This window comes from Leptonychotes weddellii, chromosome 1, assembly GCF_054177405.1.
Source record: "Leptonychotes weddellii isolate Sample4059 chromosome 1, ASM5417740v2, whole genome shotgun sequence".
Taxonomy (NCBI): domain Eukaryota; kingdom Metazoa; phylum Chordata; class Mammalia; order Carnivora; family Phocidae; genus Leptonychotes; species Leptonychotes weddellii.
In genome coordinates, this window is record NC_138369.1 from 9,344,980 (window position 1) to 9,355,564 (window position 10,585).

The following is a 10,585-nucleotide window of genomic DNA, read 5'->3' on the forward strand; positions in this document are numbered from 1 at the left end:
AGTAGGGGACATAGGCTGGGTGGCCTCAGGCCCCATATGGAGAAACAGATTTCAAGAAAAGCAAGTGTGGCCTGCTCCGAGAGAGGCCTGCCTGTGTGGCCTGAGACCGAGAGGGCAGGGCCCATGTGTCGGCCCCTGTGGCCCTGCACAAAGGCTGGATGGGAGGAAGGTGAGGCTCACCCAGCTCGGGATGGTGAGAAGGGCATTGAGAATGGGGCAGCTGGGTGAGCAGGGACCTCCCCTCATGCCCACCTCGCCATCCCCCAGGTCAGTGCCAATGGCAATGTGCTGCGCAGCGAGATCGTGGGCTCCATCAAGATGCGGGTCTTCCTGTCAGGCATGCCCGAGCTGCGCCTGGGCCTCAATGACAAGGTCCTCTTCGACAACACAGGCCGTGAGTACCCCGCCAGCCCCACGGCGTCCCTGTGGCCAGAGCGGGCCTCACGCTGAGCTCAGAGCGGCGCTGAGGGGATATTGAGCTGCGTGAGGGAACACGCGGATCTCAAGCACTTGCTTCAGACACATTTTCACGTTGTGGACAAGATAACTGTGAAAACTAATACATCGATACCTGGACATAGAAAATACAGAAGAGTGAAGATCCCAAAGTCAAGTCCCCTTACCGCCCCCCGGGCCAGAGGACACGGGCCAGTGCCTTAGATGTTAAGTTCAGGGAGGGTCACGCAGCAGGTCCGAGACCCTGCGCTACACCATCTTGGAGGGAGCTGCGGGCTCAAGGTTAGGCCTTGTTCTCTCCTCTCCCTGCGGAGCTCCTGTCCCCGGGTGGGGCGCGCGGTCTGGGCTGCTCTAAGGCTGTGCACAGTGGTTCCAGCTCTCACCACCTGGCCTGGACATGGCACTCGCTGTGCTGGGGCAGGGGCCACAGTGACCGCAGGGCCCGGCTTACTGAGGCTCTGTGTTTACAAACTGGACCGCCAGCCCCGGGAGCAGTGGCCGCGCCGTCGGACCTAACCTCCACGGCAGCAGGACTGAGGGCCTCTGTGGTGTTGGCCCATCAGGGCGGCTCCTGTCCCTGGCTGGCCCGGCCTGCACAGCTCCTCTGTGGGATGGAAAACCAAGACAGGAACTGAGAACCCATGGGATGATGGGGGCCAGGACGCACTGGGAGCCCTGAGCTGTCGCCGTGCATCCCCAGCCCAGTCTATTAGTCATTCGGCAAATATGTCCTGAGCGGGAGCCCTGGCCAGACCCTGAGCTAGCTGCTGCGGACTCCGAGTGAACCAGGCCGCCCAGCCCTGCCCTCAGCATGTGCCCAGTGTCAGGATGTGACGAGGCTTCCAAGGGGCTGAGGAGGGACAGGGGAGATTGTCTGGGAACCTGGGCCCCTTGGCCTTTGTGACCCACAGATTTGAGGGGCAGCTCTGCTCTGCCAGCGGTGAGCCCCAGGCAGTGGAAGCGTTGCTGACAGAGTGACCCAGAGGGCCCAGGGTCTGTCCTGCCCTTACCCCTGCCTCTCCTCAGGTGGCAAAAGCAAGTCCGTGGAGCTGGAGGACGTGAAGTTCCACCAGTGTGTGCGACTCTCGCGCTTCGAGAACGACCGCACCATCTCCTTCATCCCTCCAGATGGCGAGTTTGAGCTCATGTCCTACCGCCTCAACACCCACGTGAGTGTGCCCACAGGCACCTGCCCCCGGGGCAGGCTTCCACCCAGACAGCAGTGGGCAGTGTGTGGAGGCCCCAGACAGGCTCCCACCTCCTCCCCGGTGGGTGGGAATAGTCCCCATCCAGGATGAGTCTCACATCCACAAGGTGACACCCAGGGTAGGCAACAGCTCCCACGGGCTGCCCAGGCTCCACAGAGCCCATGTTCGACAGCTTGGGGCTCTCAACTTTCTGAGGGGCTAGACCCCATTCTAGGCAGCCCCAGTGATGTTTTCTGCATTTTCACAGATGCCCATCGGTCTCTATGTCCATCCCGGTCTGGCTGTGGGCTCCTTCCATAGGGCGTTGGCATGCTGGGCTCACACCTGGGCACATGGTCCCTTTCCCCAGGCCTCAGTTTCCCCTCTGTGAGATGGGCCTCTGTAAAATGACCATGCGTGAGTGCCACCTTCACTCTCCCCAATAGGTGAAGCCCTTGATATGGATCGAGTCCGTGATTGAAAAGCATTCCCACAGCCGCATCGAGTACATGATCAAGGTACGTGCCCGTCCCACACACAGCGTCAGCCTGGGCCACGGGCAGTAAGTGGGGGGCTGGTGGATGGCCCTGCCTGTTCAGGGCCTTTGGCACAGGGTCCTAACCAGGGCAGGGGCCCCATGGGGCTCTGTGCTCCCTATCCTGGGAGGTAAGGCCTGTGGCTGATGCTTGTGCTGCCTCACTGTGAGCCAGAGGGAAGGACGGGGAGCCCTGACGGTCAAGGGGACTGGAGGGCATAGGGAGAATCTCAGGTGGGTGAGAGGCTGTGAGCTGTGCCTGGAGGACTGGGGGTCAGCTTGGTGGGGCCCCCAGGCCAGGCCAAGGGGTGTAGGGCCCTGGTGGGAGCAGGTGGGGTGGGGGCTGGGTTGTCTGACCTGTGCCTTCCACAACCTTGGCTGCACTGGTCTCATCTCCAGGCCAAGAGCCAGTTCAAGCGGCGGTCAACGGCCAACAACGTAGAGATCCACATCCCCGTGCCCAACGATGCCGACTCCCCCAAGTTCAAGACAACGGTGGGGAGTGTCAAGTGGGTCCCCGAGAACAGTGAGATCGTGTGGTCCATCAAGTCCTTCCCGGTGAGCGCCCTTTTCAGTGGGATGCCCCTCTTAACTTCCACCCACACCCCACCTGCTCCCTGTGCCCATCACAGTACAGCAGCCTCGAAGGGCCTCGATCCCCACCTGGGGGTTCTGGGAGGCCAGCAGAGGAGAGCCGAGGGCTGGCCAAGCAAGGATGGAAAGCTGGAGCTGGCAGAGGCAGCTTGTGTGTGACCAGCCTATCTCCAGGATCAGGGCATCCTCCCCCCCGCCGCCCTCTCTCCAACACTGGTTCAGAACTCAGCTTCCCTCGAGGGGACCAGACTGCCTCGAGGCCTGAGCAGTGTGGGTTTCAGGAATCCAGCACCAGCTCCAGGAATGTCGAGCACTTCATGCTGGCATAGCTGCCTGGCTTGTGTTCAGGATTTTCAGCACTGGAGTCTGGGTTTGCAGCAGAAGTGCCCAGAGAGCCTGGAAGGTGGATGTGTGTTCCCGTGCCAATTATGGCCCATTGCCTTTTTCTCATTATAAACAAGATGGAGCTCCTTTTTTTATGTCTGAGGGCCATTTGCATTTCTTTCTCTGGAAACCGTAGCAGCCATCTCTTGCTCATTTTTCTTTCAGGTTTGGTCATTTTCTTTGTTTCTGAGAGCTCTTTATATATGGGCAAGTTGAGCACTTTTTCTTTGATGTAAGTCGCAAATGGTTTTCCCCAATTTAATGTTTATCTTTTGGCTTTGTTTCTGGTAGTTTTTGCTGTGTGACCTTTTTTGATTGCTTCTTTGTTTCATTATTATTTAATGTAGTCAGATTTCCTGGTCTTTTTATTGCATCTGAATTGTAAGTCATGCTTTGAAAGGCTTCACCATTCCCAGATATAAAGGAATTTACCTATATTTGCTTCTAGAACCTGTACAGTGGCATTTTTCACCTTAGGTTTTAGGTGCTTTCAGAACTAGGTCTGGTAAATGGGGGGAGGTACGGGTCCAGTTTTATCTTTTTCCAAATGGCCATTCAGTTTTTGAACATCGTTTACTAAAAAGTCCATCTTCTCCCCTGTGGTTTGAAATGCCATGTTTATTAAATATCAGATTTTCACGTGGCATTAGATCTCTTTCTGAATGTCCTGTTGTCTCTCTGTCCACGCAGCAAGGCCATATTTTAACTCAGAGCTTTATTCTGTTTTAACATCTGATAAAGGCAGCCCCCCCCACCCCCCCCCCACACACCCACATCGCTTGTTTGTTTCCTAGTGATTCTTCCTTGCTTACTTGTTTGGTGTTCCTTATGAATTTTAGAATCAGTTTGTTTGCACTAAATTTATAAGTCGAGTAGGAAGAGCTACCTTTCTTATGAGGCTTTGTGCCTGTCTCACCTCAGTGCTTTGGGGGCCGTCTTCGTGTTTACCTTATACACCTCACATAGCCTCTCCCTTGGTTTAAAAAGTACTTTCATTGAAGTACAACATGCAGAAAAGTAGACAGATGAAATGTGGACAGTTCGATGAATTTCCTCAGGGGGGACACATTCATGTGCCTGGAACCAGATGAAAGCCGCAGAACTGCTCGCCCCATCCTCAGGAGCCCCCAAGGTTCCTGCCAGTTTGTCCGTTTCTTGTTAAGATGAGCCTAAGTCAGTGTTCTGGTGAGTGGGGTCTTGTCTTCCACCGTGTCTTCCAGCAGGTAGCCACTGTTTGCATAGTAGTTTCACGCCCTGGTTCCTTACCGGGTGTCTGCTTTAGGGTAGTTTTTCTTTCAATTCCCGTGGGTTTTCAGATATTCTTTTGTATCTTTTGCAGCCAGATGCAGTTTTCCCTTCTCCTCTGCTCTTCTTGGGCATTTGATGGCTCTGGTGCCTCCTTGCCTTGGCTGCTCTCTCCGGGGCCTGTAGTGGTGGTGGACAGTGGCCTCTGGTTTGCCCCCACCCGGAGACACCAGCCAGGTGCCCCCTCCAAGTGCGATGCCGCGTTGGGCCGTGGACTCGATCCAGCCCTACTTTACTGCGGTTTTGGCACAAATGGGTAACAGACTTACCCAGGTGCCCCTTCAGTGTCTGTCAGTTCAGGTCTGTCAATGGGTGGAGCTGGACCATCCCTGCATTCTGGTAAGCTCCACCCGATTGAGGTATCTTTCCTTTTCAATGCACCGTTGGATTCTATCGATAAGATTGTACATAACATTTTCACTTTGATAATCATAACGGAGGTTGATTTTTTTTTTGGTGCACTCTCTGTCAGGTATTCGTGTTACACCTGCTTCGTAATTACTCTGTGTCCCGTCTCCATGCTGCAGAACCGTTTAAGTGGCCGGGACATTGTCTGGTCTTGAGAAGGTTGATAGAATTTGGCTGTGACCTTCTGGATCTCGACTACTTTCTCCATCTCTTCTCTGGAAATCGGGTCCTTCAGAGTTTCCATTTCTGTTGGAGACTGTTTGGGTAAATTATATTTCCCTTCAAAATTATCCATCCTAACCAGGTTTGCCAAGTTGGAGAAAGTGGTCTTTTTTTTCTTTTCATTCACTTATGATGGTTACTTCTTCCTTATTCTTTCTTCTTGTGTGTATTTGGGTCTTCTGTTTCCCTGGATAAGGCTGCCTAGTAGCTTGTCTTTTTGTTTTTTCTCTCCAGGTTTGCATTTTAATTTTGTTGTGATATTTTTCTGTCTTTTGTAAGTCTTTAATTTGCATTTCTTCATCCTTTCTTTGTTCTAATTTTTCAAGTTAGGTATTTTTTTTTTTTTTTAAAGATTTTATTTATTTATTTGACAGAGAAGCACAGCGAGAGAGGGAACACAAGCAGGGGAAGTGGGAAAGGGAGAAGCAGGCTCCCCGCAGAGCAGGGAGCCTGATGTGGGACTCGATCCCAGGACCCTGGGATCATGACCTGAGCCAAAGGCAGACGCTTAACGACTGAGCCACCCAGGCACCCTTCAAGTTAGGTATTTTCATTTGATGATTTTGCTTTAAAATTTGTATTAATCCAAGATGTTCCTCTAAGCCCTGCCTTACCTGTGCAACCCATAGATTCTGACATGTAGTATTTGACTTGCTCATCTAGAAATTCTGTAACTGGATAGAGAGTTGGTTGTTGTTGTTTTTTTAAAGATTTACTTATTTATTTTAGAGAGAGCAAGCATGAGCCTGGGGGCAGGGCAGAGGGAAAGAGAATCTCAAGCAGACTCCCTGCTGAGTGTGGAGCCCAGTGCGGGGCTCGATTGCAGGACCCCGAGATCATGACCTGAGCTGAGGTCATGAGTCAGACGCTCAACCAACTGAGCCACCCACGCGCCCCGGTGGTTCTTTTTAAATTTCCTAGGGGGTGGGCCTTTAAATTTCCTAGGGGGTGGGCCTTCTGATTTTCATTTCTCCTCACCACTGATTTGGAGCACTAAAGCCAGAGAGTGTTATTCTTACTGTTTCTACTTCTGGGATTTCTCGAAGTGTCTGCTGTGTGCTAACAGAAGGTCGAGTTTGTAAATACCGCAGGTGCACTGGGGAGGAAGACAAGGTTTCTGTGACCGGGGTAGGGAGCCCGCGAGGTCTGTCGTGACGCGGTGGCGGCGTCCGCCGGGTCAGCGCTGCCTTCCTCTGGTTCCCTTTGCACGTCGTGTAGCATCTGCCTAACAGAGGTTGCCGCCCTGTCAGTTGGCGCTCGTAGACACTCATGACTATGATACCTTCCCTGTGGATTGTGGGACTGCAGCCTCTAGGACCGTGGCCCTCCCTTCCTGCCCTGACGGCAGCCCCTGCAGTGTTTAGTCTGCCCCTCGCTGGCGCGCCTTCACCCACTCTTCCTGCTGGCGTAGCTTTTGTCCGCTTTCGTGGCACAGAGCTGTGTTTTGGTCTGTGAGCCAGCCTGTAGGTCTTTCTGGTCCGTGCGAGCATTAAACCCGTTGACAACGACACGATGGACCCAGGGTAGGGGAGCAGACTTCCACCGCTCCGCTGGGAAGGCCCGCCGGTCTGCATGTGCTTTTGCTTTCATTTTCCCTTTTGTCTTCATGAGGCTCAGATTTGGGGTCTGGTTATTGTCTCATACACAGGCTGGTGGAGCTGATTTTATTCCTTTGCCGCCTGCTTTGTCTGCTGCTGGGACCACATTATTCTCCCCTCGTTGTGCCAGAGTCTTTACTCAGCACATGTCCCTGACTCGGGCAGAGCCCCCGCTCTCACGCTGGCCCTGGCGCTGGTGAGCAGACTGGCACCATCCCAGGGCGAGGAGCCTGAGCGCGGCCCTGGGGAGCCGGGGCTCGGCTCTGCTCTACCCGAGACGCGCAAGGATGGCCCCCGGCCCTGGTCGGCAGCCACTCCTGCCACAGCCCTGGGGATCAACAACTACAGGGTCCTGGGTGTGGCCAGAGCTGTGCTCTCTTTGCTCCCCACTGCTCTAGGTGAGACACACCGGGCCCCTGGACAACCAGACCGAGATGCCTTCCTCCTGTGCCGGACTGGGTTTCCAGGCCTTCCTGGCCCTGCCTCAGGCCCCATCTCTAGTCACTGCTCAGCCTCTGGGGCCAGAGCTGCCCCCTTCCGTACCCTCTGGGACAGGACACCAGTCCAACTCATCAGTCAGCCCCCGACCTCGGTCTCTTACTTTTGTTACCTCCCTCTGTTCACCATCCCTCACTTTGACCTTTCCCCCTGTGCTTGCACACGCCGCCTGCTGGACGTTGGGCATGTGGGGTGTTCACTCGGACTCTGGCCTGGGCAGGGGCACGTGTCCCATGGTGGCATCTGCACTGTCTGTATGTTTGTGCCCCCTCTTCCTTCCTGAGGCCTGTCCTGTCAGGCTAAGCTTCCTTGAAGCAACTAGTCCTCCCTCCCTGAGAGTTTGTGAAACTCTTGATCCTTGGAATTCACTGGTTTTCCCCAGCATGCCTCTGATCTGCCCGGCTCAGCCGGCAGGACAGTCCGTGAGGCCTCGGGTAAATATAAGTGCGTTGGAGGAGCTGAGACTCTGGGTGACCACAGCCATGCAGGAAGGGGCTCAGTGGCCAGGCCAGCAACCTGGAACTCTCTGGGGGTAGCTGTTGGCCTGACCATCTCTACCTCGTGTACTCCTCCAGGGGGGCAAGGAGTACCTGATGCGGGCCCACTTCGGCCTGCCCAGCGTGGAAGCGGAGGACAAGGAGGGCAAGCCCCCAATCAGCGTCAAGTTTGAGATCCCCTACTTCACTACCTCTGGCATCCAGGTACACGTGGCCGGGCTCTCCAGGGCCCCGGAGCAGACATGGGCAGGCCCAGGTGTCCGTTCCGGCTCAGAGAGCTGCAGACGACAGCTTAGGCGAGGGTGCTGGTCAGTCTATCCCGGGGCCACCGCGGTGCTGCCCTGCTTCTGCCTCTCTCCACACCTGTCAGTTCAGACCTGACCCTGTGTTTCGGCTCCGAGCTCAGAGATTGGTTTGACCCCCAAAACTAGAGTCTGAGCCTCTAGTGTCCACGCACTTTGCCACCATGGGGCCTGTTTTCCTAGGCAGCTCCGTGGCAGATCTGTGAGGGGAAGTGAACTCTGGGTCCCCCTCCCCAGGAATCTGCTGGAGGGCTGTGCCTGGGAGTGCACACACACCCTGGCTCTTTTCCACCCCTTCCAGCGTGACTCCTCCCTCCCACAGCGTCCACATGCTATGGACAGGCACCCGCCCCTCCCGTCCCCTCCCACTGCCCCCTGGGGGCCCATGCTGGGCCACTTCTCATCACAGCTCCCCCCCCCCCCGGCCTCTGTGAGGAGTGGTGGGGGGACCAGGAAGGGACAGCGTGTACATGCTCAGGGCCCTGCTGCCTGTGCCCTATAGGTGCGCTACCTGAAGATCATCGAGAAGAGCGGCTACCAGGCTCTGCCGTGGGTCCGCTACATCACTCAGAACGGAGGTGCGTGCAGCCCGCCCGTGCGCGCTACTGAGAGGGTGGTGCGCGTGGAGCAGCCCCAGGGTTGGGGGGCGGCCCCTCCCCCACAGGTACAGTGCAGAAAACCAAGGTCTCCCTCCCTGATTCTAGATTACCAGCTCCGGACCCAGTGAGGGGCCATGCAGCCAGCGCCCCCGGCCCCGGCGCTGGGGCTCCTGGCGGAAGCACCAGGAGGAAGCACCTGCCAAGCCTGCTGGATGGAGGAGGGGCACCCCTGGCCACAGGCCACCCTCCCGGCTCCTCCCGGGACCCCTCCTTTTCCAGGCACACCTGCTCTGCCGTTGCCACTCTCATCTCTGGGTCCCTTCTCCCGGAAGAAGCTCATCTTTGAGAAGTCTTGTCTCTGCCCCCTGAGTCCGTTTGAGGGGAAGGAAACAAAATCTTTCCCTCTAGAGATCAAATACAGCCTTCTGTGCTGGTGAGCTCCCAGGCACCACAAAGAGGGGAAGTGCTCACCCGGCTGCTGGCCGCACATGGCCTCTGGCCAGGCTGGCCGGGCTGCCGTTTGGTTGCCATTCTGTTGAATGTTGTAGGTTCATGAGTGTTCCTAATTTCTGTCTCTTTCGTTCCTTGTTGTTCACGTGAACCTCACTGTCCGCACCTCCCACCCCTTGTCCTGAAGCTCTCGGGCAGCACTTCGTGAGGGCAGAGTGCCCTCCTCCTCAGCAAGGCCCACATGACACTGGGTTCCCTCCTGCGTCTGGCCCAACCCTGGCCCGCGCCTCTCAGCGGAGGCTCATCGCCTCTTGCCCGAGGCTTCAGCGGAGGGGCCTTCCCAGGGTCCACCGTGCCGTGTGAGGCCGTCACTCAGCCGCATCAGTGTTTGTCCCCCCAGGGAAGTGGTGTCCAGCGAGGACTGCTGGCCTCGGAGGGTTGGGGGCACAGGTCATCCACATCTGTGCTTGGTCACCCACCACCACCCTGCCTGTGTTCGTGTCACGATTACATTAAAGTCCATTACGGAAACACGCTGCCTGCTTTCCCTCAGACGCAGCATGTGGCCGACGACTCCTGGGTGAGCAGGGGCGGGTGCGGGGCTCCCATCACCCCCCGCCCCCCGCCAGTCTTCCTCAGTGTGCTCCTCAGAGCAGCGGCGTCAGTGTCCCCTTTGAGCTCGTTTGGAACGCACATTCACAGATCCACCCTGACCTGCCAAGGCAGACTTCACAGGTTCCACGGATTCACATGTGCGCTGGAGTTTGAGAACCACTGCCTGGTCCACAGAGGGGACCGTGGGGGGCGCACAGGCAGGAAGCACCCTGTCTTCCCACAGCGGGCACCTGCCTCACACCCCCCCCAACGTCTGTGCCGCTGGTCCTGCCTGGATCACCCCCTCTTCCTTCAAGGGCTGTGCTCCCCTGGCCCTCTCCCATATCACCCAGCTCCCCCTTGGAGGACTGGTGGGCATCAGCCCAAGTAGGAGCTTGGCCTTTCAGCTGCATTGAGTTAAGGATACCACCCTGGCCCAGGGCTCAGGCCAGAGCTGCTGGAGGTACCCTTGATGCCCCCTCCCTCACTGCCCACACCCACATCCACAGCCTGGCCTCCCTCCAGAAGAGACCATGGGTCCAATAGCATTTCCCATCCTCACTGCCACCCCTGGAGGCCAAGCTGCAGCCTCCAGAGCCCCTGTGGGACAGACAGGTCATCCGCAGTATAGAGGGGGGGCCTCTGTTCCCAGCAACGCTTAGGACACAGTTGTCTGCAAGCCCTCCCGCTATTAGCGCATGTGTATGTGATGTTCAATTTAGTATATGTAAGAGACAGACTGAGAATGGGGCTAAGCATCCATCTCAAGAAGTCAGAAAAAAAAAAAAAAAACGAAGCCTAAGAGCATAGAAAGAAGGAAAAAACAGACACGAAGGAAATAGAAAACAAACGTTCAATGAAAAGCAGAACCACAAGTTGGTGCTTGTAAAAGATGAATGGAATTCAAAAGCTGCTAGGAAGTTGAATCAAGATGAAAAGAAGGCACAGGTCGCTGT

At 56.1% G+C, this 10,585-nt stretch overlaps 1 protein-coding gene across 3 annotated transcripts in view; it reads left to right on the forward strand.

Annotated features, from left to right (window-relative positions):
- Positions 1-9,566, forward strand: part of AP1M1 (adaptor related protein complex 1 subunit mu 1) — a 29,372-nt gene extending 19,806 nt beyond the window's left edge. For all 3 annotated transcript variants that reach the window (XM_006736068.3, XM_081814778.1, XM_006736069.3), the window contains 7 exons: positions 268-394; positions 1,483-1,625; positions 2,090-2,161; positions 2,578-2,736; positions 7,763-7,888; positions 8,489-8,564; positions 8,691-9,566. In XM_006736068.3, the coding sequence (XP_006736131.1) occupies positions 268-394; positions 1,483-1,625; positions 2,090-2,161; positions 2,578-2,736; positions 7,763-7,888; positions 8,489-8,564; positions 8,691-8,713 (726 nt within the window). In that variant the 3' untranslated portion in view covers positions 8,714-9,566. The remainder of the gene's footprint in view (positions 1-267; positions 395-1,482; positions 1,626-2,089; positions 2,162-2,577; positions 2,737-7,762; positions 7,889-8,488; positions 8,565-8,690) is intronic.
- Positions 9,567-10,585: the final 1,019 nt, after the last annotated feature.